Below are 24,459 nucleotides of genomic sequence, written 5' to 3' on the forward strand. Positions count from 1 at the left end.
ACCACTCCCATGACGCATCGCGATTATGACCTGAGGCCCCATTGGTCCTCAGAGCGCGGCGCGCGCCGGGATATGTAGTCTCTACCGCCCCGGCGCAGTTGCCGGGGGCAACGGTCCCATCCGGCCAGGGTGTCAAGGCGGGAGCGCGGCGGCGGCCTCTGCGGATGGACGTCGCGGGAAGAGGTTGGCGGGGTGGGCTCGGCTGCTGCCGGGCTTGGAGACCGGCCTGGGGAGAGGAGTTGCGGGAAATGGGGAGCGTTCCGGAGCTAGGCTTGTCGGGCTGCGGGAGGGCGGACGCGCGCCTCGTGCCTGGTTTCCCGTCGGGGCNACTCCGTTACTTTTAGTAAGTGGAGCAAGTGGAGCAAGCGTCGCCACGATCCAGCTTTAGAACTTTTCTGGCTACTCAGGGATATCCCTCCTCGCTCCCACGCCCAGCCCCAGGCAACCACCGATGTGCTTTCTGACTATAAATTTGCTTTTTCTGGATGAGCCTTATGAACGCGATCGTACAGTGTGTGGTTACTTTCCCTTAGCACGATGTGTCCGAGATGGATGTATGCATGTTGTTGTATGTATCTGTATTTTAATGCTGAATAGTATTTCACTGTATGGATGGACCTCATTTCTTATGGACTTTGGGATTGTTTCCACTTATTGTCTATGGATATGTCTTATATGTCTTATGGATAATAATTATTATAAACATTTGCATACATTTCAGTCATCTTGGGTTACATGGGAACTGCCAGACTGTTTTCCAAATTGCCAACTGTACCATTTTGCAATCCCCCATGACAGTGTATGAGGGCTCCAATTTCTTCACATCCTCACCAACACTTATTATAGGTTTTTTTTTTACAATTTTTTTAAATGTTTTATTTTTGAGAGAGAGTTAGAGACAGCGTGAGCAGGGGAGGGTCAGAGAGAGAGGAAGACACAGAATCTGAAGCAGGCTCCAAGCTCTGAGCTAGCTGTCAGCACAGAGCCCGACGCGGGGCTCGAACCCACGAACCGTGAGATCATGACCTGAGCTGAAGTCGGATGCTTAACCAACTGAGCCACCCAGGCGCCCCCCCCGTTTTTTTTTTTTTTTTTACAATTTTATAGTTTTTTAAATTTTTTACTGTTTATTTTTGAGAGAGAGAGTGAGTGGGAGACGGGCAGAGAGAGATGCAGACACAGAATCTGAAGCAGGCTCTAGGCTCCCTGCTGTCAGCATGGAGCCCGATGGACACGGGCTCGAACTCACGAATCATAAGATCAGGCCCTGAGCCTGAGTCAGAGGCTTAATAGAACGAGCCACCCACGTGCTCCGTCTTTAGTTTTGATTGTAGGCATTCTCGTGGCTGTGAAGTGGGATCTGATGGTTTTGATTTGCATTTGCCTAATGGTTAATGATGAACATCTTTTCATGTGCTTATTGGCCGTTTGTATGTTTTGGGTTTTTTTTCCAGCGAGATATCTGTTCATATCTTTTGCCCATTGGTTTATTTTTAATTGTGTTTTAAAAATATATGAATCTTAGTTGTGACAAAAATGGATATAACCCAAACTTTGCCATTTTAACCATTACTGATTTCTTTTGAAACCTAGGGAAACCTTTCAGAAGAACTAGATGCTGTTAAGCCTGGCCTGGTGGTGGGGCTTTCCCTCTGACCCACAGAATGGCAGGGGCAGAGTCATCTCCTGAGCTTCCGTTACAAAAATATCAACCAAGGTAGCTGTTGACATTCCAGCCACTTCTACTGGTCTTTACCACGTCCTTCCAGCTAAAAGCCGTTAATGCAGGTATTCCAAACAGCATCATCTAATTCTTGTGTTTTATTCCATGTCCTACAATGAACTTAGAAATCCTATGAAGGGAATAGTTATGATCATCTTTTTACAGACGGGCAAACTGAAGCACAGAGTAGTCAAGTAACTTGCCCAGTATCACACAGGCAAGGAATCCTACACTGTTTCTGTCAGGTGTGGTTGGTTCTACATTCACCGACCCCTGTGGGCAGGCCTGTGCCAGGCTCTCTAAGTATCCGGGTGGTTAATACGGGGATGAGCGAGCAAGCACACCACGCAGAAAAACAGAGTCAAAGAAGAATAATTCACTCTTCTACAGACAGAGTCTTAGGGCCGGGTTAAATGTTTTTCCTTTCACAAAACATTTGAAGCCAGCTTTTTAAAAAAAATTCTTTAAGTTTATTTATTTTCAGAGAGAGAGTGAGTGCAGGGGAGGGACAGAGAGATGGGGAGAGACAGAATCCCAATCAGGCTCTGCACTATCAGCACAAAGCTCGATGCCGGGCTGGAGCTCATGAACCGTGAGATCATGAGCTGAGCCAAAATCAAGAATCAGACACTTGATGGACTGAGCCACCCTGGCCCCTGAGTTCAGCTTTGAAAGGTGCATAAGACATGGGGTTGCCAGATTTTATACATAAAAATATGGGACACCAAGTTGAATTTGAATTTCAGATCAACAACAAATAATTTTTTAGTGTGAAACTAGTTGGAACATACTACTTTATAGTATAAAAATATGTCATACTTTTTTTTATATAGTTTATTTATTTTTGAGACAGAGCATGAGTAGGGGAGGGGCAGAGAGAGAGAGGGAGACACAGAATCTGAAACAGGCTCCAGACTCTGAGCTGTCAGCATAGAGCCTGATGCGGGGCTTGAACCCGCGAACTGGGAGATCATGACCTGAGCTGAAGTCGGATGCTTAACTGACTGAGTCACCCAGGCGCCCCAAAAATATGTCATACTTCTATCTTAAAAATTATTGGGGCGTGATCCCAGCGTTGTGGCGCTGAGCGTGCAGCCTGCTTAAGATTTTTTCTCAGGGCACCTGTGTGGCTTAGTTGGTTAAGTGTCCGACTCTTGGTTTCAGCTCAGGTCGTGATCTCAGAGCTTGTGGGTTGGAGCTATCCACATCGGGCTCTGCGCTGGCAGGGCGGAGCCTGCTTAGGGTCTTCTCTCTCTCCTCTCTCTGCCCCTCCCCCGTGTGGGCTCTCTCCAAATAAGTAAATAAACTTAAAGATTCTCTTTCTCTTCCTCTGCCCTGCTTATGCTGTCTCTCTTTTTAAAAAAAAGAAAAATGATTTGCTGTTTATCTTAGAGTCACGTCACGTCACTTAGTGTCCTGTATTTAATCTGGCAGTTTTATTAAGATTGTTTTCCAGGTGGACAGGGATGGGGGGTAAAAAAGGGCTTTTTCAGGTCTCACAGTGAAGTCTTTTTAAAAAGACAACATAACACGTGGGCCTTGTTAAAACATTCAAACAAGATGGAAACGAGCTGCGCGCCTTGCCTTTTCGGCCTCACGGAGTATTCACGCAGATGCCCCTCATTTCTTTTTCACGGCTGCATAGTGCTCGCTCGGCTGCGTGTGGTCTTTTGGGTTTCCCCAGGTCTTTGCGGATGGGTTCGGGTGTGTGAGGAGCACAGACAGTGCTGCTGTGACGTTCCTTGCACGTACACGTGTGTGTGCATTTGAGAGTGTAATCGGGGGGGGGAATTCCCAGCCGTGCAATTGCTCGGGCCTGGCGGGTGCGGGGGGAGGCTCTGCATTTCATTCTCCTTGCTGTTGCTGGGTCCCTTACTAAAGGGGCTGCAGCAAACACACAGCCCGCGTGCCCTGTTTTTCCGTCTTTTTAAGACTTTAAACTTCTTTGGAACCTTTTTAAATCATGTAGTGGGTCACTTTTTATTTTCTCAGGGCACACGGGGACACCGAGAATGTGATAAAGGCACTGATCCCTCTCTCCTGAAGGCTGTTCGCCAGCATGTGCGACATTTGGTGGGTGGTGCTGTGTCCGTGTGTAACCCCTCCACCCTTCTAGGGCAGTGGTTTTGACCCTTAAAGTGAAGGAAGATTTTCGGCAATCAGTACACAGATTGATTTTAAGCAGCTCTTTGTTTTTGTTTTTTTAATTTTTTTTTTAATGTTTTATTTATTTCTGAGAGAGACAGCGTGAGCAGGGGAGGGTCAGAGAGAGGGAGATACAGAATCTGAAACAGGCTCCAGGCTCTGAGCTGTTAGCACAGAGCCCGATGCGAGGCTTGAACCCACGAACTGTGAGGTCATGACCTGAGCTGAAGTCGGACGCTTAACTGACTGAGCCGCCCAGGCGCCCCGAAGCAGCTCTTTGTGAGAGAGCTGAGGACGCTTGGATGAAGGAAGGGCCCGGATTAGGGGAGCAAGCAGAGAGTAGGACTCCTTGAGTAGTGGCCGTGTAGCTGGCTGCGCAGTGAAGCTCTTAGGCAAGAAGGGAGCCTTGGGAATGGGACCTGAGCTTTGAATTTGGCTCTGTGGCCCACCTGCCAGGGAACCTCGACGGGTGACCTTAACTGGTGACCCAACCTTCAGGTGCTTTTATTTCTTTCACCTCCTCTGTAAAAGGGGAGGCGGGGGAGGTGGCGACACTAACCGCCTCAGGGTTGCATGAGGATTAAAACAGAATATATTGCTTTGAGCAGAGCACCAGGGACACTGTTGAAGCCTGAGCAGCGTTGGCTCTTCTGTCTGACGTGCAACATGTCTCATTTAAGACCTGGAAAACCATTAAGATCAGGCAAACCATAAGAGACCCTTTAAAAAAAATTTTTTTTTAATGTTTTTATTATTGAGAGACAGAGAGCATGAGCAGGGGAGGAACAGAGAGAGGGGGAGACACAGAATCTGAAGCAGGCTTCAGGCTCCGAGCTATCAGTACAGAGCCCGACGTGGGGCTTGAACTCACAAACAGTGAGATCATAACCAGACCCAAAGTCGGACGCTTAAGCAACTGAGCCACCCGGGCGCCCCAATCATAAACTCTTAAATGCTGAGAACAAACTGAAGGTTGCTGGAGGGGAGGTGGGTGGGTGGATGGCCGCGATGGGGATTAAGAAGGGCACTTGTTGTGAGGGGCACAGGGTGTGCTATGTAAGTGATGAATTACCAAATTCTACTGAAACCAATCCTGTACTCTATGTTAACTAACTTGAATTCAAACAAATTTTAAAAAAGACCTGGGATTGAACGGTAGTTCAGCCAGTGGTACGGGGTATTGACATTTTCATTGTCATCATGGAGCTTGAAGGGAAAGCTTTAGTGAGACTGCAAAGAAAGATATAATCTTTAAAATGGGAGGCATTGAGGAGCGACTGGGTAACTTAGTTGGTCAAGTGTCCGACTCTTGGTTTCGGCTCAGGTCATGATCTCACAGTTTGGGAGTTTGAGCCCCACATTGGGCTCGGTGCTGACCTTGCGGAGCCTGCTTGGGATTCTCTCTCCCTCTCTCTCTCTGCCCCTCCCCTGCTCGCTGTGTATGTCTCTCTCTCAAGAATAAATCAACTTAAAAAAATAAAATGGGAGGCATTGAGAGGTTTGAATGCATGGTATGAACACCAGAGATTTCCTACTCTATGTTCTTTCTGTACCCCCTAGAATGGCTTCCGTAAGAAGGACCGGCCATCCCACGCACAGTATTTTTGGTGATTTTAGTGATATTTCCTTAGAAGATTCGAAAATGGAAGAAATCAGAAACTTGAAAATCGGTAGAAGTCTTACCAAAATAGCACCCGGTCACAGCAGATTTCTCAAAGGAAACCAAAGTATGGGTGTAAAACACTCACTCCTGAAAGAGAATACTGTCGTGGGGGGTGGGCGCAGGCTGTCTTCAGAGAGACCCCCGACCACCGCCTCGAAGCTCAGGACGAGCGCTGCGCTCACAAAGCTGGCCCGGTTGGAAACCAAGATCATGAATCGGAAGGCGCAGATGGACTTGTCTGACGTGGCATATGATCTGACGACCTCCGAGGACAGTCTTCCGAGGAGCGCACGTTCAGCCCTTCCCAGGAGCACAGCTGAGCTTCCTTCCCACAGCCCAGATAAAACCCAGAAGCAAGCCCGTGAGGTTCCTATGGCCGAGAGCCACACACAGGGTGGGAAGGTCAGTCGGTTTCTAAAGAAGAGGGAACCACCCATTGAAAATCGATTCCCTGAAGCACATTTTGGAAAAGAGAGGAGTTTCCAAACACCCAAAGAGAAAAAGCCTACTAGAAAACTAGATTCTCCAGACAGCGATGAGGAGGAAATGAAAGAGTTGCTAGGAAGCTTGATAGAATCTTCTATAGAAAAGGAAACATACACGAATCAGCGTTTCATCAGCTCCAAAGTCAGTGAGAAAGAACAAACAAAACTATTCTCGGTAAGTTTGCATGTATTCTTTTTTTTTTTTTTTTTTAACTATTTTTGAGAGAGAGAGCAGGGGGGGGGCAGAGAGAGAGGGGGACACAGAATCCGAAGCCGGCTCCAGGTTCTGAGCTGTCAGCACAGAGCCCAACGCGAGGCTCGAACCCGTGAACCATGAGATCACAACCTGAGCTGAAGTCGGATGCTTAACAGCCTCAGCCACCCAGGCCCCCTGAGTGTATCATTCTTAACAAAGCTTTGCGTCTGCGCTCCGTCACAGCGCGCTCCGTCACAGCGCTAGACACTTAACCGACTGTCACCCGTAAGAAGGGATTTGACAAGGAGCCGCTGGGCTCCAGCCAATCACGGCCACCTGCTTTGGGCCTGCCGTGTAGGTGACGGGATTTGGGACATCAGGCAGCTTTGCAGTATCTGGAGGAAGCGTGCACAGCACAGGTCAGCACGTTGTGTGACTGATCCCCAGCAGTGACCCACGCCTGCTTCTCAGCGGTGCCACCCAGGGAACTCAGGACAGCTGCATTTCTGGTTTTCAACACGGAGATGAAATTCACATACCTTGCAATTCACATTTTTATTTTTATTTTTTATTTTTTTAAGTTTATTTAGAGAGACAGAGAGCTCAAGCAGGGGAGGGGCAGAGAGGGGGAGAGAGGATCGATCTCAGGCAGGTTCCATGCTGTCAGCAGGGAGCCCAGCTCAGGGCTCGAGCCCACGAACCGGGAGATCATGACCTGAGCTGAAATCAAGAGTCAGATACTTAACCGACTGAGCTGCCCAGGCATCCCTAACATTAACATTAAAAAAAATTTTTTTTTTAAATGTTTTATTTATTTCTGAGAGAGACAGACAGACAGCTTGAGCAGGGGGAAGGTCAGGGAGAGAGGGAGACACAGAATCTGAAACCGGCTCCAGGCTCTGAGCTGTCAGCACAGAGCCCGACGCGGGGCTCGAACCCACGAACTGTGAGATCATGACCTGAGCTGAAGTCAGACGCTTAACCGACTGAGCCACCCAGGCGCCCCAACATTAACATTTTTAAAACAAACAATTCAGTGCCATTTAGTCTGTCCATGATGCTGTGCCAGTGTAGCACCTATTAATTCTAGAACGTTTTCATCTACCCTGGAGGAGCCCCTGTACCTGTTAAATAATCCTTCCCTGTTTTCCCCTCCCTCCCGCACCTGGAAGTTACTAATTAGCTCTCTGTCTCCGTGGGTTTGCCTGTTCTGGACATTTCATATACATGGAATCAGCCAGTATGTGGCCTTATGTGACTGGCTGCTTTTCCTGAGTGTAATGTTTTCGAGCATGCGTCTGTTTCCTTCCTTTTTATGGCTGAGTAATATTCCATCGTGTGAATATACTGCATCTTACGTATCCACCATCCACCGATGGGCATTTGGGTCTTTTCCACCCTTTGGCTATTTGTGAATAGCGCTGTTATGACCCTTTGTGGACGCATTTGTTTGAGTCCGTTTTCAGTTCCCTACCCGTGGAATTACTGGGTCCTGTAGTAATTCTGTGTGTAACTTCCTGAAGCAGAGCCTAACTGTTTTCCGAAGCAGCTGCACTGTTTTGGATTCCCCCCCGCAGTGCACGAGAGTTCCAGTTTGTCTACGGACGTGCCAACGCTGGTTGCTGAGCTAACCCTTGTTATCCGAGCCATCTTTGTGGATGTAAAGTGATGGGGAGGTTGCGTGTTAAGGGGGAAAAATCTGCGTATTCATTTTGATTCTGCTGCAGGCCCGGGCTCTCCTAGATATGCACTCAGGGGCCTTAATTTAGAAAAAGTGTAATTAACCAAATTTGTTTGAAAGCCAAGTGATATTTCTGATTATTTGTGGAGCATTTCTGGTCCCGATATTATCTTGTCTAAATGTTGTACCTTGACTCCCAGAGATGAGGGGAGAGAAAGAAAGGGGCCCAGAGAGAGGACTATTTGATCGCCAGTCCTTGGCCTCATGCCCTGCTCTGGCCACGTTTTTCAGTGATGAGGACTTATTACCTGTTTGATAATTAACTTCACTTATTTCTTCCGAAGTAGGATCAGATCCCAGCTCAACCAAAGGTCCTTTCACTACCCAGTGAGGAACATTCTAGCCCAAAGCCATTCCGGACATCGCGTCTGCCAGCCTCACAGCCAGCAGATGGGACCCTTTGCAGGGTGCGCTCAACAGCTCGCCCCCCACGGCCTCGCACTTCAGGGGACGCAGCTGCCCGCACAGCATCGCCATCCATCGCTGGCACCTTCTCAAAGTCGGCCTCCCGGATGCCACATGGCAAGCTCTCTTCCCCTGAAAGGAGTGAGCCTGAGCCTCGTGACGAGTCGCCCTTAGAAGCTGCCGACGACAGCCTGAACGGTAACCTGTGGCCCTGTGCCCACCTGTCCCCCCAGGCAGGAAGGGCGAGACCACCTGGAGGGTCCCCGGGGTGGAGTGTCCCTGGGCATCGCCCTGGGGAGTGTGTGGGTCACACCACCCACTCTGCTTCTGGACCTCCTTTCCTGGTGGAGGGGCCAAGTCAGATTTGTGTCCTGTCTTTAATGTTGTCATCCAGTCCCCCTGACCAATGACAGAGCAATAACCTGAAGACAAAATCCTAGAGCCACGTACGACAGAAAGGCAGCTTGGTTTTTCTTTTGGTGAAAGAGGAATTTACCTCCTTTCCTTTTTAAATTCGGGAAAGGGAGTAAATCTCTAACCAGCCACAATCAGAAACTTCTGTTATTTCAAATTATTCAACATTATTTTTATCCAAATTATTACACATATTTAAGAAAGAAAGGAGAGGGGTGCCTGGGTGGCTCAGTTGGGTGTCTGACTTCAGCTCACGTCATAATCTCGCAGTTTGTGGGTTCCAGCCCCGCGTCAGGCTCTGTGCTGACAGCTCAGAGCCTGGAGCCTGCTTCGAATTCTGTGTCTCCCTCTCTCTGTCCCTCCCCTGCCCTCCCCTGCTCACACTTGGTTTCTGTCTCTCAAAAATAAATAAACATTAAAAAGAAGAAAGAAAGGAGAAAGAAAAAAGATGTGCACTCAACACTTAATGGCTTCCCTCTGGGGTGCTTCATTGTGAGACCCAAGTTAAAATGTGTCTTTTTTTTTTTTTTTTAATGTTTATTTTTGAGAGCGAGACAGCACGAGCAGGGGAGGGGCAGAGAGAGTGAGATCACAGAATCCGAAATGGGCTCCAGGCTCTGAGCTGTCAGCACAGAGCCCGACGTGGGGCTTGAACCTACAAACTGCGAGATCGTGACCTGAGCCGAAATCAGATGCACAACGACTGACCACCCAGGCGGGCGCCCCTGAACTGTGTCTTGAGGGCCTGCTGGGCACCGGCACGTGCCTAGGGTTGTGTTGTCAGGAAGACGGCAGCAAACAGGCCAATGCAAGCCCTGCCCCCTGTGTGCTGGGTGACCCGTAGCTCGTGACTCAGTGGTAGGGGATGAAAGCAGAGCTTTTTCCTGCTGCCCTTCTACCTTCCTGGCTGGGGCTCTGCAACAAAAGACAGGCTGAGAGAAAAGCATACAGTTACTAAGTAGATGTTAAATAATATTCATAAGTTTTACGTGACACCTAAGCCTCCATAAGGAAACAAGACCTTAAAAAAGTTAAGTGTGTGTGAGCGTTGTTATGCTAGGCTCGGTGAGGAGTGGAAAGTCCTGGAAAAACATGATCGGACGCAAGGAAATGAGCTAAGGGTGGTAGAGGGGGGCGAACTTGGCGAGGCCTGCCGCGTTTCCTCTTGGGGTCCCTGCATCTTGGAGGCGGACTCACGACCTGCTTCAGGGGAGAAGGGCCGAGGATTCTTGCACTGCGTGCCGTTTCTCACGTTGCTTCTGTCTGAGATACTCAGTATCCAAGGTGCTGTGTTGGGGTCGTGGGTCCCGAAGCCCATCACAGAACAGCGTGGGTGGTCATGCCGCAGGAGGTCAGCAGGAGAAGCTCCGTCGGGGTGGGGTTTGGGGAGAAGCATCGCCATCAGATGGGGTCCCTTCTGGTGCCCTCCTTAGGGCAGAGATTGCAGGGGGCTGGGCTCTTGGCTGCCGAGGTGAGATACCCCTTTGAGCTCCCTCCGTGGCTGCCGCCTGCAGAATGGAACGTCACGTGGGCCCTCAGTAGTAAGTGGCTCTGATCCTTGGGCCCGAGAGGCTGGGAAGTGGGTGTCCCTGCTCCCCTGGCCCCACGTCACCTCCCTCATCGTGTGGTTGGGAAGGTGGGTGTAGGCTGGCAGGGCAGGCCACAGACCCGGCTTCCTCCCTTTCTGCCGTTTGTCCACACTGCCGGTCCGGCCGCCCCTCTGTCCTCTCCCGGTGGCCAGCCCCGCCCTCCCTTGTCCAGATGGGGCGTCGAGGGAGGGAGGCAGCCGGCAGTGGTGAGCACATTCTGAGTTTGCGGTCTGAGTAGCTGGGGCGGGAGTCCTGGCCCTGCTTCTTACTGGTTGTGCCGTCCTGGGTGCTCTGCGCCTCAGTCTCCTCATCTGTGAAGTGGGGGCAGAGCCACAGAAGCGAGGCCGTGCGTGTGAAGCCCCTCGGCTGGTCCTCCGCTACGGGAGGCGCATGCATGCTAGGCCGATGTGACAGTAGTGTTCCCAAGTGCTCGGGTCCAGGATCCCCCTAGTGCCTTGGCTCTGGCCAGCCAGGACGTCATTTAGTTCAGAGGCTTTGTCCAGGCATGTGCCTTTGTTTTTTTTTGTTCCTTTCTGTTTTGTTTTTAATGTTTATTTTTGAGAGAGAGTGCAGGCAGGAAGGGACAGAGATAGGGGGAGACACAGACTCGGAAGCAGGCTCCAGGCTCTGGGCTGTCTGCACAGAGCCCGACGCGGGGCTTGAACTCAGGGACTCTGAGATCATTACCTGAGCCCAAGTCGAAAGCTCAACCAACTGAGCCCCCCAGGCGCCCCTAGGGATGTGTCTTTGGACCTCCTGCCACGTGAATGGCGGTGACAGAGGCAGAGAGCTTGGAGGAGGCGTGAGCCCCCAGGACTGGGGTGATGGTGGGGGGGGGTCACTCTAGGGCCCAGGATGGGCAGGTGCGGGGGCAGGTGGTGTGGACCCCTCTCCTTCTCCCTTTCCTGCCTGTTCCTGTGGACTCGATCTGTCTCTCTCTCTCTCTCTCTCTCTCTCACCCTCTCACACCCCCGCCCCTGCCCACGTTTCAGGGCCTGAACTAAACCTCAAAGTAGAGCTGCTGCCAACGTCGGCTGATGCCCAGCGCCCATCCACCTGGAGGAGTGGGCTCATCTGTTGGGCCCCCAGAAATCTGTTTGGACGCCAGACCTCCACAGAGGGTTCTGGACTCCCAGGCCTCTGGCACCCACGTGTTCCGGCACTGGTGACCGGCTGCTGGCATGCCAAATGCTCGTTCACCTCGGGCTCCCGCACACTTAAGTTGCTTTAAATGGGAACTTATGACACTTCGGGTCTAGTCTTCTGTCTGCCTGAGTTGTCCCCTCCCACCCTCCGCCTCCCCCCGTTCCTTGTGCACACTTGGCACCACACATCCGGCCCTGAATTTGTCATCTACTCATCTGGCCCAGTGTCTGTTTTTATAAATAAAGTGGGGTTTTTTTAATGTTTATATATTGGGGCACCTGATTGGCTGAGGTGGTTAAGTGTCCGACTTCGGCTCGGGTCATGATCTCACGGTCTGTGAGTTCAAGCCCTGCCTCAGGCTCTGGACTGACAGCTCAGAGCTTGGAGCCTGTTTCAGATCCTGTGTCTCGCTCTCTCTCTGCCCCTTCCCTGCTCACACTCTGTCCATTTCACTTTATCAAAAATAACACTAAAAATTTAAAATGTTTATTTGGAGGAGAGAGGCAGAGAGAGAGGGGGACAGAGGCTCCAAAGGGGGCTCTACACAGACAGCGGCACGCCTGATGCAGGGGCTTGAACTCCTGAACCGAGAGATCATGACCTGAGCCGAAATCAAGATTTGGACACTTAACTGACTGAGCCATCCAGGTGCCCCTAAATAAAGTTTTATTGGAACGCAGCCACATCCATTTGTTCACACATGGTCTGTGGCGGTTTTTGCACCATAAGGATTGAGCTGAGTAATTGTGACACAGTCTAGGGTACAAAGTGGAAAATATTTACTAGTTCGAGAAAACACATGTAGATCCCTGTGCTGGCTTACTAAGGATGGAGACTGCATATAGAAACTTCTGTGTTTCTGTTCTTAGCCCTCAGCCCAGGGCCTATAACATAATGGTAAACACTGTGGTAAAAAAGTGAATAAATGTTGTCATGTTGCGTTTTTAATTACAGATTTTCGAATCAATCTTTTATCCCTCGATGATCTGGCTCCAGCTGTCAGTGAGAATTCAGGCTTGGGACAGGAAGTAAGTACAGCCACCTTCATTTTTTAGGGTAGGTTGCGTGGAGAGGCTGGCCCGCGCTGCTCTTCAGTTCGGCCCGTGGTTCTCAGCCTAACCCCAGGGGACACTTGGCAGGTCTCGGGACACTTTTGGTTATCGTGACTGGGGCGGGGGGTGCTCCTGGCGTCTGGTGGGTGGCGGCCAGGGATGCTGCTCAGGGTCCTGCAACGGACAGGACGGCCCCCACTGCACAGAATGTTGAGGTGAGGATCCTGCTTTAGGTGAAAACAGGGTAAAGCTACTTAACGCGGCAGGTGATGAAAGCAGGTCCTACTTCAGGGAGCCTGGCTGGCTCAGTCGGCCAAGCGTGTGACTCTTGATCTTGGGGTCGTGGGTTCGAGCCCCATGTTGGGTGTAGAGATTACTTGGGAGACAAAAAAAAAATCTTAAAAAAAAAACCAGGGCGCCTGGGTGGCCCAGTCGGTTAAGCGTCCAACCCTCGAGCTTGGCTCTGGCCGTGATCTCACGGTTTCAGGAGTCTGAGCCCCACGTGGGGCTCTGTGCTGACAGTGGGGAGCCTGCTTGGGATTCTCGCTCCCTCTCTGCCCTTCCCCCTCTCATGTTGTCTCTTTCTCTCAAATAAAAAAAGCGGGTCCCCCCTCAAACTGCTCCACGACACCCTGCTGACCTGTGCTCGTCATGGTGCCCCCTTGGGGTTCTTGCCGCATTAGTAACCTCCGTGGTGTGCAACCGCTTGTGCTGTTATAATAATAGTGACATTGTAGCAGAGTTCAACCCCATGCCACCCGCACATGCTCCCACCATCAGTTAAAATACAGCAGCTCCAAAGCATTTCAAGCATGCTGCTCACCTTACTAGGCCTGCCCAGAGTCCCGGAAGGAACAGAGTGGATCCTCCCCTCCTGGCCCGCCCCCCCTCCCCGGGTACCCTGCACTCCATTCTAATGCCACGGTGGTACTTTGAGCCTGTGGATCGTTCAAAGCTACTTTCCAGTTACCTCTGTCCCCCTTCATTTAGAAAGAAGGCCAGCGGGTAAGGGCATCCAGCCGAAGTCCCCAGGACACCACTGGAAGCGAGGTGTCTGAGCACCTGAGCGAGCCGTCACCTTCCTCGGCCGGGCCTGAGGGTGCTTCCAGCCCGAGGCCAGCATCTCCGGAGCCCACGGCCAGCACAGCGAGCTCGGTCTATGCGGAGGATTTTGAGCAGTCCCCAGATTTGACAGCCTCCGAGTCAGGGGCCCGTTCCGAGTCTCCTGACGGGACACTGGGCACTCTGTCGGAATTCTCTGCAAGCCTGGAGGGAGATGTTCCCCCGCCAACGCTCAAGCCTTGGAAAAAGCGGGTCAGGGACGTTACAAGAGTCGTCATGAAGGAGACGGCTGTGCAGACCCTCGAGCCCGCCTTCACCTACCAGTGGGCGGAGGGTAAGCGTGCGGGCCGCAGGGGCGAGGCGCGGGCTCTCAGGGTGCGTGCCAGGGGCATCCTTGGGATGTCTTCAGGGTGTCCTTCGGGGTCTGGAGGTGTGGGCTGTCATGGTTAACCAGTTGGGGCGGGGGGGGGGACTTTGGTGCCCCGTTTCCTCTTCCGAGGATGAGGGCCAGCCACCCTGGGCGTCTCCCACGGCCTCCTGAGCTCTAAAACATCCAGGAAGGTGTCGGAATTGAGGACTTAAGGCAGTGGTTCTCAGCTGTGGCGAGCCTGCGCCCGGGGACCTCAGCGAGGTTGGAGCTGGTGTGGGCTGTCATGACTGGGTGGGGGCCGGGGTGCTGCTAGCGTCCTGCGGTGCCCGGGCTGGCCCGCTGGGAAATGGCCCCGCCCCAAACGCTGGTGGCGCCCAGGGTGAGCCCGGGGACAGCACTGAGAGTGACACCATCTTCTGGGACAGCGAGCCCTCAGGTGGTTGGGGTCCCAGCATGGTGTGTCGTGGTGGATTCTCTTCTGTGGTGTGGGGGACGTTCCCCTTCATGGATGGCGTGACTTTCCAGACGTCTGTCTGGTGTCCAGCCTCACTCTCGGCCCTTCTGGATGGAAAGGTCCCTTTCTTTTAAACACTCCCCCGCTCGCTCTTCTCATCTAGATGGATACCCACAGTGTAGCGAGAGCTTATTCCTCGACAGCACGAGGGCGTGCAATTCTCACCTGCTGTATTCATTTTGATTTAGGGGGCTTAGCCATGTATCAGCCTGGGCTGCCCCTGGGGTAGGTCGTGACCACTCTCAGGGAGAAAAGCCAGTCGGATGTGCCAAGCCAGATCACTAGAAGGCCTTCAAGGGTAGTGGGGGCCCACTTCTGACTCAGAAACCTCTGTGTTCCTCTCCACATCCTCCCACTGCCGGACAACATAGCCAGTTGATGACAGATGTGTGCGTTGCTGTCTGTATTATCTTGCAATTTAAAGAGCCCTTTAGTAAGACCTAGTGGATGCCGTTTTCCTAGACTAGGCTCGATACTGAAAGAGGTAAACAGCGGTCTAAATCACCCAGCTTATTAGGGCCCAGGAAACATTCCAAAGCCCACATGAGGCCCCAGAGATGGAGGACAGAAGGTGGGGAGGGCACGATGCCACAGTGACTGGCCACCATGACTGTGGTGACCGCTTGAGCCTGCTCAACAGACTTGTACCAGGAGAAGCCACCAGAAGGGTGGAGGCAGGTTTGGGGACATTTTAAAAGAGGTTCACAAGGCAAGGTGGCGGCTGTCCTGTTTGGAAGAGGAAAGTACAGATCTGTGTTGCTTATTTCATCCATTGATGAAAGTCGTTGCTCCAAATCCTGCCCACTCAGCCCCTCCCCCTTTGTCTCTGGGACAGGGGCCAGCGTGGCGGCCATCGGGCCAGCCCTGGGAGGTGCCTATGTGGACCCCGTGCCCATTGCCAGTCACGTCATCAGCGCGGACTCCATAGAAGGTAACGGTCTAACTTAGCGGGTCCTTGCGGTGAAGTGGACGCATCTTAGCTGCAGACTGACACCCACCCTGGGAGGCGTGGTGCCCCACTTTAGTGCTGGGTTTGGGGAGTCTGTTGGTGAGATGGTCACAGGCAACTGCCCCGGTTCCTAGGATGCCTGATGATGGACTGAGTGTCTGAGAACCTTTGGTCTGTCTTGCCAAAGGACACGTGTCAGATAAAACAGGAATGCTCCAAGTAATACACCTCTAAGCCCCCCACTCAAACTGGGCTGCTTTTATTTTGTGTGCTCCCCTCTGAGCCTTCGCGTCCAGAATACATAGTAGTATTTCCCTGGAAGACACTCAGCTGGTAGAGTGGGGGCCAGCCCGGCGGCCACAGGCCTGGACTTCTTTCGGAGTCTGGGGGACTTGTAGGGTCCTAGGGAGGCCTGGTCCGGCCTGGGGCAGAGGGAAGGCACCCCCGCCAACAGCTGCCGTAGGGAGCCCAGGCTGCATCAGGTCCCCACGGGGCCACTGATGGCTCCAAGGACACAAACAAAGGTCCATCTAGTACCTGTTAATTTTTTGCCTTTTCAGTAAAAAAAAAAAAAAGTTATTCAGTTTTGAGAGACAGGAGAGACAGCACAAGCAGGGGTGGGGGAGCAGAGAGAGAGGAGACACAGACTCCGAAGCAGGTTCCAGGCTCCAAGCTGGCAGCACAGAGCCCGACGCAGGGCTCGAACTCACGAACCGTGAGATCATGATCTGAGCTGAAGTCGACTGCTTAACCGACCGAGCTACCCAGGTGTCCCTGCCCTTTTCAGTTTTTTTTTTTTTTTTTTTTTTAAATGTTTTATTTATTTCTAGGAGAGAGAGAGACAGCGTGAGCAGGGGAGGGTCAGAGAGAGAGGGAGTCACAGACCGAAACAGGCTCCAGGCTCTGAGCTGGCAGTCAGCACAGAGCCCGATGCGGGGCTCGAACCCACGAACCGCGAGATCATGACCTAAGCGAAAGTCGGACGCTTAACCGACTAAGCCACCCAGGCGCCCCATCAGTTTTTTTAAAGCTGAAGATATTAAAACACAAGGTTGTAACAATTGAAATGTTTCTATCTTTTCAAAAAACTTTCTGCTAGCTTACTGTTACCTCAAAAGATTTTCTGTTATCATGTATTCTGACAAGTCATTTCTCACAGTTACACAGCTGTTTCTCAACATATTTTGAATTTAATTAAAGCTTTTATTTTTAATTGCATTTTTAAAAGTTTACTTATTTATTTTTGAGAGAGTGCGTGCACAGGCAGGGGAGGGACAGAGAGAGAATCCCAAGCAGGCTCTGTGCTGTCAGCTCGATTCTACGAACCATGAGATCATGACCTGAGCTGAGACCAAGAGTTGGACACTTGACTGAGCCACCCAGGCACCCCTTTAATTGTATTTTTAATTATTTTAGCTTTATGTTTAAGGATACATAAAATTTACCTCNGGAGCCGAAACCAAGAGTCGGACGCTTAACTGTCTGAGCCCCAGCGCCCCTCCTCTGTAAGCGTCCAGTCCAGTGGTGTGAACGGGAGTCACATCATGTAGCTGCAGAACTTGGGGTGCCACTATGAGACTTCTTCCCGTCGTCAACACGTTTAGTTGACTTCTGCTTCTGCCCGGGAGCTGAGCATCCCATGCGCAGCTCCTGAGGGTCGCACACAGGCCCGCAGGGACAGGCCTGGGGTCCCTCTGGTGGCCGCACTTCCAGAAAGCATCGTTACCTGGCCGTGCGCACGGGGGCGCTGCTGAGTTGGGGGGTACCCTTTGGGAGACAGGCGGGTGGAGGGCGGGAGTGACACGCAGCTGGTGCAGCCCTGACAGCTTACAGCCCGGCGGCGTTGGCGCTCAACGACATGCTGAAGCAGCAGCTGAGCCTGACGCGGCAATTCGTGGAGGCCAGCCGGCACCTGCACGTGTCCCTCCTGCAGACCCTGGACCGAGACTCCTTCCACTACCACACCCTGGAGGAAACCAAACAGGTGACCCAGCGCGCACCCCTTCCTGGGGGAGAGGGCAGGGGCTTTTGCACACGAAGGGGGACGGGGCTCGGCCCGGGCAGCAGGGACACCGCTGCAAGAGCGGTGTGGGCGGGGACAGTGAGAGGCGGCCCAGTGTGGGCTGCAGCTGGCCAGACTGTGTGTGACCTTGGAGCAAAGGTGACCTCCTTGGTTGGGGGGAGAGGGGTCCTGTCCCTGGGCAGACCCTTCCCAAGATCTGCCCAGTCCTGTGGGCTCAAGTGTGAAGAATGTCACGCTCCCCTCTCGCTCTCCCCAAATTTAACTTTTGTTAGATTATAAACTTTTTTTCTCGTTTTGTAAAAATCTTGTTACAGAGGTAGGTAATTTATAAAGCCTTCCATAATTTCAAGGAGAATTATTACCAACTCGATATTTCGATTTTCCCTATGTAAGATATGAACTAGATTATGAAATATACAATATTTCATATCAAATATATGATACATTTCATACTACATGTTATGAAATCTACGACGTGATAGGTATTATATACGACAGTATTTAGAGAGGGCATCATACTCCACACACTGTTCTGCGTGCTCATTTCTATCCTTTTATCCACAGATATCTCCGTGTGTAGTTCCTAAAACTAAGGGCTTTTGAGAAATACGGTCACAATATCATTACAATACCAAAACCAAACGAACTTCTCTTATTGTCGGTGGACATCCAGGGTTAGATTTCCACTAGGCTCACACACGTCGAACATTTGTTGCTTTTCTTTCTTCAGAATCCAAAGTCTGTACATCAAGGCTGTTTGGTGTCTCTCTAGCCTCCCAGTTAGAGCAGTGGTTCTCGGCTCTGAGCGGCGTCAGACCCCAAGGGCCTTTGCCTGCCGATTTCCGCTGGCAGCCGGTGGGCCTGGGAGTGGGCGTTCCCCCGCGGCCCACTTGAAGCCCCGCTTACAGCTTTCTCCTGCCCCGTCTCTTTGATGTTTCCTTGCAGTTTATTTGTTCAAGGAAACAGGTGGTTTGTTCAACGGTTTCCCCCATTCCGGACTCTGCCGATTGTACTCCCGCTGAGTTCTCAGACTTCAGTTGGTCATACTCGTTGGTCGGTGGGATAGGGCTGAAGGGACCTGACCACGTCCCCTGCGTACAGCCCGCCATGGCTCCTCCTCACGGGCTGCCCTGGGCCCTCCTCCCCGCCCTGTGTGCTCCGGGGCGCCCCTGGTAGCCCCCACTCGCCAGCCCCCACCCCCAGCCGCGACCACGTTCCCTTTCAGACCCAGTCAGGGCCCATCCCTCGCAGGTGCCCTGCCCAGAGGCTGTCTGGGTGCGTCTCCCCTCTTCTTTCCACAGCATCGTCACGTGGCAGCCGCCATTTTCTGTCTACCTGCCGAGGAGCCACTGGGGACAGGCACTGCCTCAGCACCCAAAGCCTCAGTGGCCTGAGGCAGCCTTGGTGACAGCTCTCTGTCCTCTGCCCCACAGTACATCAGGCACCACAGGCCTGCCCCGCTGTCCATGGAGGATGCCCTGGAGGAGGTAAAGAAGGAGCTTTGAGTACCGGAGGTGAGGCGGGATTCGTGGCTTTGAGCCGACCAGCTGGTCCGGTACACCACCTGTGACACACGTTGGTCTCCAGGTGATGGTGGTGGGGGCAGGTGGTGCTGAGGGCTCAGCTGCGTGGAATCCCAGCTCTGGCTTTCTGTAGCAGAGGCTGAGCCCCCCCCCCCCCCCCGGGGCGCCCGGCCCCCAGGAGGACGCACAGGCCAGCAGGAACGGCCTCACGGTGGAGCGGCCACCACTGACGGAGGCTGCCAGACCGTTGGGAGCCCCACGGAGCCTCTGTGCTGGCTGCCCAGCGAGCAGGGGCCCATGGGAGGGGCGACAGGTCCCGTGTGCTGAGCCAGGGCCAGGTGACCATGCTGGACGCAGCCACGCGAGACACCGGGACACGGCTCCTGACTGCACGACTCGGACCGAGTCTGCGTTCTGGGCGTGCCTGCTCCCGACTCAGCTGGAGCACACGTCTAACTTGACCACGCTGAGGAAAAGGTCTTTAAAAAAAGTTTTTATTTGAAGGCAAAACAGTAAAATCCACAAGAAATTGTTAACAGCACGTGTTTACATTTTATCCTGAATCAGACACGTTTGAACAATTCACAGCTACAGGAAATCTAGAACAAAATCAAATGTTTTATCACATCAGCTTGAAAAGTGGGAGAGGACTCTGCATCTTATCGAAAAGAATTTTTCAAAAATGTTTCTGTACAAATAAACGGCACCGCACGAGCTGCCCACAGACGCCAAGCGTGGCCAGTCCCCAGCATCGCCCAGCAGACGCCACTCCCTCCTGGCCTTGTCTCCCTCGGTGGTGGCTGGGGGCGGCCAAGGGCAAGGACAGAGGAGGGGGAGGCATGGCCGGAGCTCGCTCTCCACAGCCCGGAGCTGACGGTCCGCAGAGCGCTGGTGTGGGTTCCTCTAAGTGAAAATCCCGAGCAGAGGCGCTAAGGGTACAGACTCTCCGAGGGTGTCGTTCCATGACCCGAAGATGCCCCGGATCAGCGTCCTCAGAACCTCCGTTTCTGTGGATGCAGCAAATGGCTAACGTTTGGGGAAAAACTTTCAATGGGAACAACTAAAATAAATGAACTAAGGGCCCGCGTGTCTCAGAGGAACCAGGCTTCAGATCCTCACTGGGATGCTCTCAGCAACATTCCCTTCTCCAAAACCAAACATCTGGAGTAAAAACAAAAAGAGCCCCCTGTTAACTCTGCAAATCAAAAAGGGTCTGTTTTTCTGCTTTGAGCCGGCGCCTGGCTCGAGCTTCCCCGGCCACCGCACGACGGCAGGGTACAGGCGGGCAGGGCCGGCCGGGGCTGCCGGGCCGCTCGCGCAGGGCCTGTCCTCCACACGCTCCTGCTGGTTTAAGCAGAAGCTCAGATCTGACTGAGGGGAGGTGCGAAGCGTCCGTGCCTTCCGGCGTCAGGAGTCCTCACCCGGGGGTGGAGGGTCTGGTGTTTCTCACTTCACCGCCCAGGGAAGGGAGCTCCGGCCGCGTGGGCCCGGCCACCTCCGGGCGGGTCTTCTACGTTAGAGCTGGTTTGCAGGTGGGGCCCGGGGCCTCCGCGCTCCCGAGCGTGGCGCTCGGCACTAGGCATGCTGTGGCCTGCCTCCTTTTCTGTCGCTCCCCAAAGGTGGAGACTGTGTGAGAACTGAGCTGTCCCTACCGTTTGTCATTGCCAATAGAAGGTCCTGACGGCCAACGCGGTGGCCGAGGCGTGGCTCCCGCCCGCGGAGCGCCTACTTGCACTCGTCCCTGGCCTTCATGCGGGCGATGAAGGAGTAGCTCTTGTTCCTGCGGTAGTTCTCGTAGGGGTCGTCCAGGGCCACGCCCACACCCTTGTACTGGTCCCACTTGTCCCGGACGTCCCCCCCCTTGATGGGGTCCTGGATCCCTTGCTCTTTCACGCCGAGGCCACCAGATCCACTCCAGCCTTAAGAAGAAAGGGGGGAGGGCGGTTATAACCCACAGAAGCCGAAATTTGGCACATTTAGCTGGGAAGCTAAACAGGACTTTGTGCGCAGAGCTGAATGACATGCACACGTGTAACTGCTGTGGTGAGAAAGAAGGCCTAGCAAAACCTGCGGGCTCACCCTTTCTAGAAGTTCTGGCAGCAAGCCGGAACCTTCTCTGGCTCCCCAGCCCCAAAGGCCCAGAGCGGGTGGTGGTTCTTCCCAGGAACCTTACCCATTTTCACCAGCATCTGATGTCCTTTGTTTTCTTCCCCGAGCCTTGAATCAGGAATAGGAGGTGCTGAATTAGAACCCAGACCAGCCGAGGAACTAAAATTAAGACAGGTTACGTTTCTTAAAAACGAGTTGACACATTTATTGGAATGAAAAGTCTTAGGATGTTACAGCGTGTGGCGCACGTGAACGGTCACCAGTGTTAGGACACACACACACATCCTGGGGCGCTCTCATTCTTCTTTGTCCTCTTCGCCAGCCAGCCGGGGCTCCCTAAGGTGGCCCCGGGCCCGCGGTGAGCAGCGAGGCCAGGCCGCGTGGAGCCCCCAGGGGGGTCAGACGGCCCAGCCGCTACCTCCGGCTTTACCGTGTTACCACAGGAAGGGGGAGGACGTGGGGTGAGGCGAGGAGGTGCCACTGTCACCGTGCTAGAACCTGGGGTCCCTGAGGTGCCAGCTCAGCACGGGCCACCGTGAGCACATCTTCTAGCGACAGGTTTCAACATTCACAGCAAAGCATCAGAGGGCTCCAGCGCTACCAGCTGTCACTGGACAGTTTAGACAGAAATCTTACGGCGGGGTGGGGCTCCTGGACCGCGACCGGCGTCTCCTTCCGGGCGAGTAGGACTTGGAGCGGGAGCGCGAGCGCGAGCGGGAGCAGCTCCAGGANCTACCTGGAGCGGGAGCGGGAGTAGGAGCGGGAGCAGGAGCGCGACCTGGATCTGGAGTACGAGCCCGAGGACTTGGACGACCGCGAGTTGGAGCGCGAGGAAGAGCGCCCTCGGCTCTTGGATCTGCTCCGAGACCGCGAGGGTCCGCTGTAGGGAGAGGCCCGGTGAGCGGCGCCCCGGCAACGCGCCGGTGCTCGGGCCTTGTGGGAAAAGGCCCCCAGGCCCGGGCAGGGGCCGGACTGACCTCTCTGCCCCTGACCGGGGGAGACAGGCCAGCCCGGGGTATGACACGATGGCGTGTCTGGCCGGCAGGGCACNAGTGGGCCCCAGTGCGCTCACCTGTTCCGCTTCTCCTGGCCCTTCCTCCGCCGCGCCCGCATTTTTGCTCGGAAGAACTCATAGAGGCCATTCTGTTCCCAGCCTTCGCTGTAAGACACGGGCGACCCTGCGTGACTCCACACGCCTCCCTCCCGCACCCAGCTGGGGAACGCTCGCGTCCGGGGTGCGGCCCTCCCCTCCCTCGCTCACCCGGGGTGGGCAGGGGCCGCCCTTCTTCGCACAGGGGAGCGGGCTGAGAGGCCAGGCCGCACGCCCGGCTCCCATGCCTTTTCCACATCAGTGTTTCCCAAGATAGCTCTCAGGGCCTATGATCTTCTTAATGGGGGACGAGGAGCTCTGGCTCCTGGATGGACAGGCCTGTGGCCCTGCACAAGGCAGGTCACGAACCGGGAGTCTGTGAACTGAGCTGAAATCAAGAGTCGGACGCCCAAACGACCGAGCCACCCAGGCGCCCCTAGGCCTAGTGTCGTTCTGGCCGCCACTTTCCTCACCTGGGCCTCACACCACCCTGGGAAGAAGGCATGGAGTCTTTCCCGTGAAATAAAGTTGGGGGAGTCAGGCCAGGAGAGGGGACGGAGGGCCTCCCTCCCGTCTCCAGCTGCACCGCTGGTCTCCCCAAGCCCTGTACCTGTTCCTGGGCCTGTCGTGGGACGGAGGGCTGTAAAAGGCCTCCACGGCGGCCAGCAGCCTCTCGCTGGGCGGCATGGGGGGTGGGAGGCGGATGTCTTTTGGGTCCAAGGGCTTGTACTCATGGTCTTCCAGCTGCAGCAAAGAACACGGGTGTCATGCACGCCCTGCCGGAGCACCCCCCTCCGGCCCGCCCAGGGTGCTGTGGGCACCGGGGAGTGGGGTGGGGGGCACAAGGGCCTGGTCTGGTGTGCGGGTTACCCAGGGCACGGGCGTCCCTCGTCCTGCCCTTCTTGGGAAATCCCAATAGGGCTACAGCCACACCAAGGATCTGATCCCTTAAAGGAGGCAGTTGAGGACTTTTTTTGGAACAAATAAAGGCCAGGGTTCTCCCTCCAGAAAACACGTGAGATCCAATCTCCAGTGGGAGATGCCGGGAAGACCCCTTGATTCGTTCACAGACACGGTGCAGATCCCATACACGGCTGTACTTCTGCCCCGTGCCCCCGCCTCCTACCCAGGCCCCCTTCCGGGCCAGAGCAGCCTCAGCCCAAGCCAGGGGACGCCCTGGCCAGAAACCAGCTCAGCTGGTCGCCCCCTTGCTGCCCCGGAGCAGCCCTTCTCGCCTGCCAGGCTGATGGCGCCTCCGCTTAGATGGGAAGCGGCTCCTCTCTCAGCACGTCTCTCGAGCTGGCTTGTGACCCAACCTTGCTCCCCACCCCCAGCGCTGCCCCTCCCTGTATTTCCACAGGCCCAGCTCCGAGACCACATCACCTTTCTGAGAAATCCCCCTGCCGTCAGCCGCTGGACAAAGTGGCTTCCCAGGGCCAGGATCAAGAGGACCGCACCTCAACCCCAGCCCGGCCCAGCCCGCTGCGCACGGCCACGGAACCTGGGGCGCCGGGAGGGAAACGTGGAGCAGGCAAGGAGGGCGTGGCCTTGCTCGTTTCTGCCCCAGGAATTCAAGTCAAGGTAGAGACAGAGTGGCTTGGACACATTCCCACTGACCACTAAGGTTGGCTGGGTGTAGACCCAGAGGGAAGGGAACCCGCAGCCGGTTTTGTAGCCTGCAGGGAAGCGGGTGCCGTACTTCTCATGTGGACACAAGAGGCGCCAGCACAAACAGGTGCTCATCACGAAGGCGACCTTACCTTCACGAGTGGGGCCATCAGCCCAGCAGGCAGATCGAAGTAGGGCACGTTGGGGACCAGGCTAGGGTCATCGTGGTTGATGTGGGGAGGGCCCTGTCGCCGCATGTGGGGGGGCTGCCCGTTGAAGCCATGGGGAGGAGGGCCGAAGTCAGGGTGCTGGGGCCCACCCCAGGGTGGGTGCTCGTTGATCCCGGGATGAGGCATGCGATGGCCAGGGTGGTGGTGAGGGGGCCCCATCTCTGCAAGACAGAAACTCATCTCAGGCCCGCCAGGGGTCGCAAGCTGGGTGGTGCTGACGGCACAATCAAGATGTATATGATCTATGAGATCTCCCGCGGGAGGGGATCCAGTGAGGAGCAGAGATGCTGATGTCTGCTTGTGGGCAGCCCTGCCAAGCACCTCTGGCTAGCTGGGGCGCTTCAGCCAGGTGGGGAAGAACCGGGTCCGGGGGGGCTGGTCCTGCACCCTGCACCCACATCCCCCCCCCCCACCCCCCGGGA

At 54.2% G+C, this 24,459-nt stretch overlaps 2 protein-coding genes across 6 annotated transcripts in view; one reads left to right on the forward strand and one right to left on the reverse strand.

Annotated features, from left to right (window-relative positions):
* The first annotated feature begins 108 nt into the window (after window positions 1-108).
* Window positions 109-24,459, forward strand: part of CUNH19orf44 (chromosome unknown C19orf44 homolog) — a 27,893-nt gene continuing 3,542 nt past the window's right edge. The window contains exons 1-10 of one of the 5 annotated variants that reach the window (XR_013338325.1): window positions 109-183; window positions 1,594-1,788; window positions 5,429-6,191; window positions 8,241-8,556; window positions 12,462-12,535; window positions 13,550-13,955; window positions 15,341-15,436; window positions 17,272-17,438; window positions 18,911-19,064; window positions 23,560-23,611. Coding sequence is in view for 4 of the 5 variants with exons in the window: in XM_077777243.1 (XP_077633369.1) it covers window positions 5,430-6,191; window positions 8,241-8,556; window positions 12,462-12,535; window positions 13,550-13,955; window positions 15,341-15,436; window positions 17,272-17,438; window positions 18,911-18,982 (1,893 nt within the window). In the remaining variant the exon portion in view is untranslated. Of the gene's footprint in view, window positions 184-1,593; window positions 1,789-5,428; window positions 6,192-8,240; window positions 8,557-12,461; window positions 12,536-13,549; window positions 13,956-15,340; window positions 15,437-16,284; window positions 16,606-17,271; window positions 17,439-18,910; window positions 19,537-23,559; window positions 23,626-24,459 lie in introns of those variants that run through there. The other 4 variants (XM_077777243.1, XM_077777244.1, XM_077777242.1 and 1 more) reach the window with 4 other exon arrangements.
* The window catches only part of CHERP (calcium homeostasis endoplasmic reticulum protein), a 17,821-nt gene continuing 12,842 nt past the window's right edge, over window positions 19,481-24,459 (reverse strand). The window contains 7 exon segments of the mRNA XM_077776993.1: window positions 19,481-20,919; window positions 21,174-21,268; window positions 21,746-21,844; window positions 21,846-21,989; window positions 22,182-22,268; window positions 22,810-22,943; window positions 23,960-24,198. Of these exon segments, the coding sequence (XP_077633119.1) occupies window positions 20,726-20,919; window positions 21,174-21,268; window positions 21,746-21,844; window positions 21,846-21,989; window positions 22,182-22,268; window positions 22,810-22,943; window positions 23,960-24,198 (992 nt within the window). The 3' untranslated portion in view covers window positions 19,481-20,725.

The sequence above is a fragment of the Crocuta crocuta genome, unplaced genomic scaffold (assembly GCF_008692635.1).
Source record: "Crocuta crocuta isolate KB4526 unplaced genomic scaffold, BGI_CrCroc_1.0 scaffold77, whole genome shotgun sequence".
Classification (NCBI taxonomy): domain Eukaryota; kingdom Metazoa; phylum Chordata; class Mammalia; order Carnivora; family Hyaenidae; genus Crocuta; species Crocuta crocuta.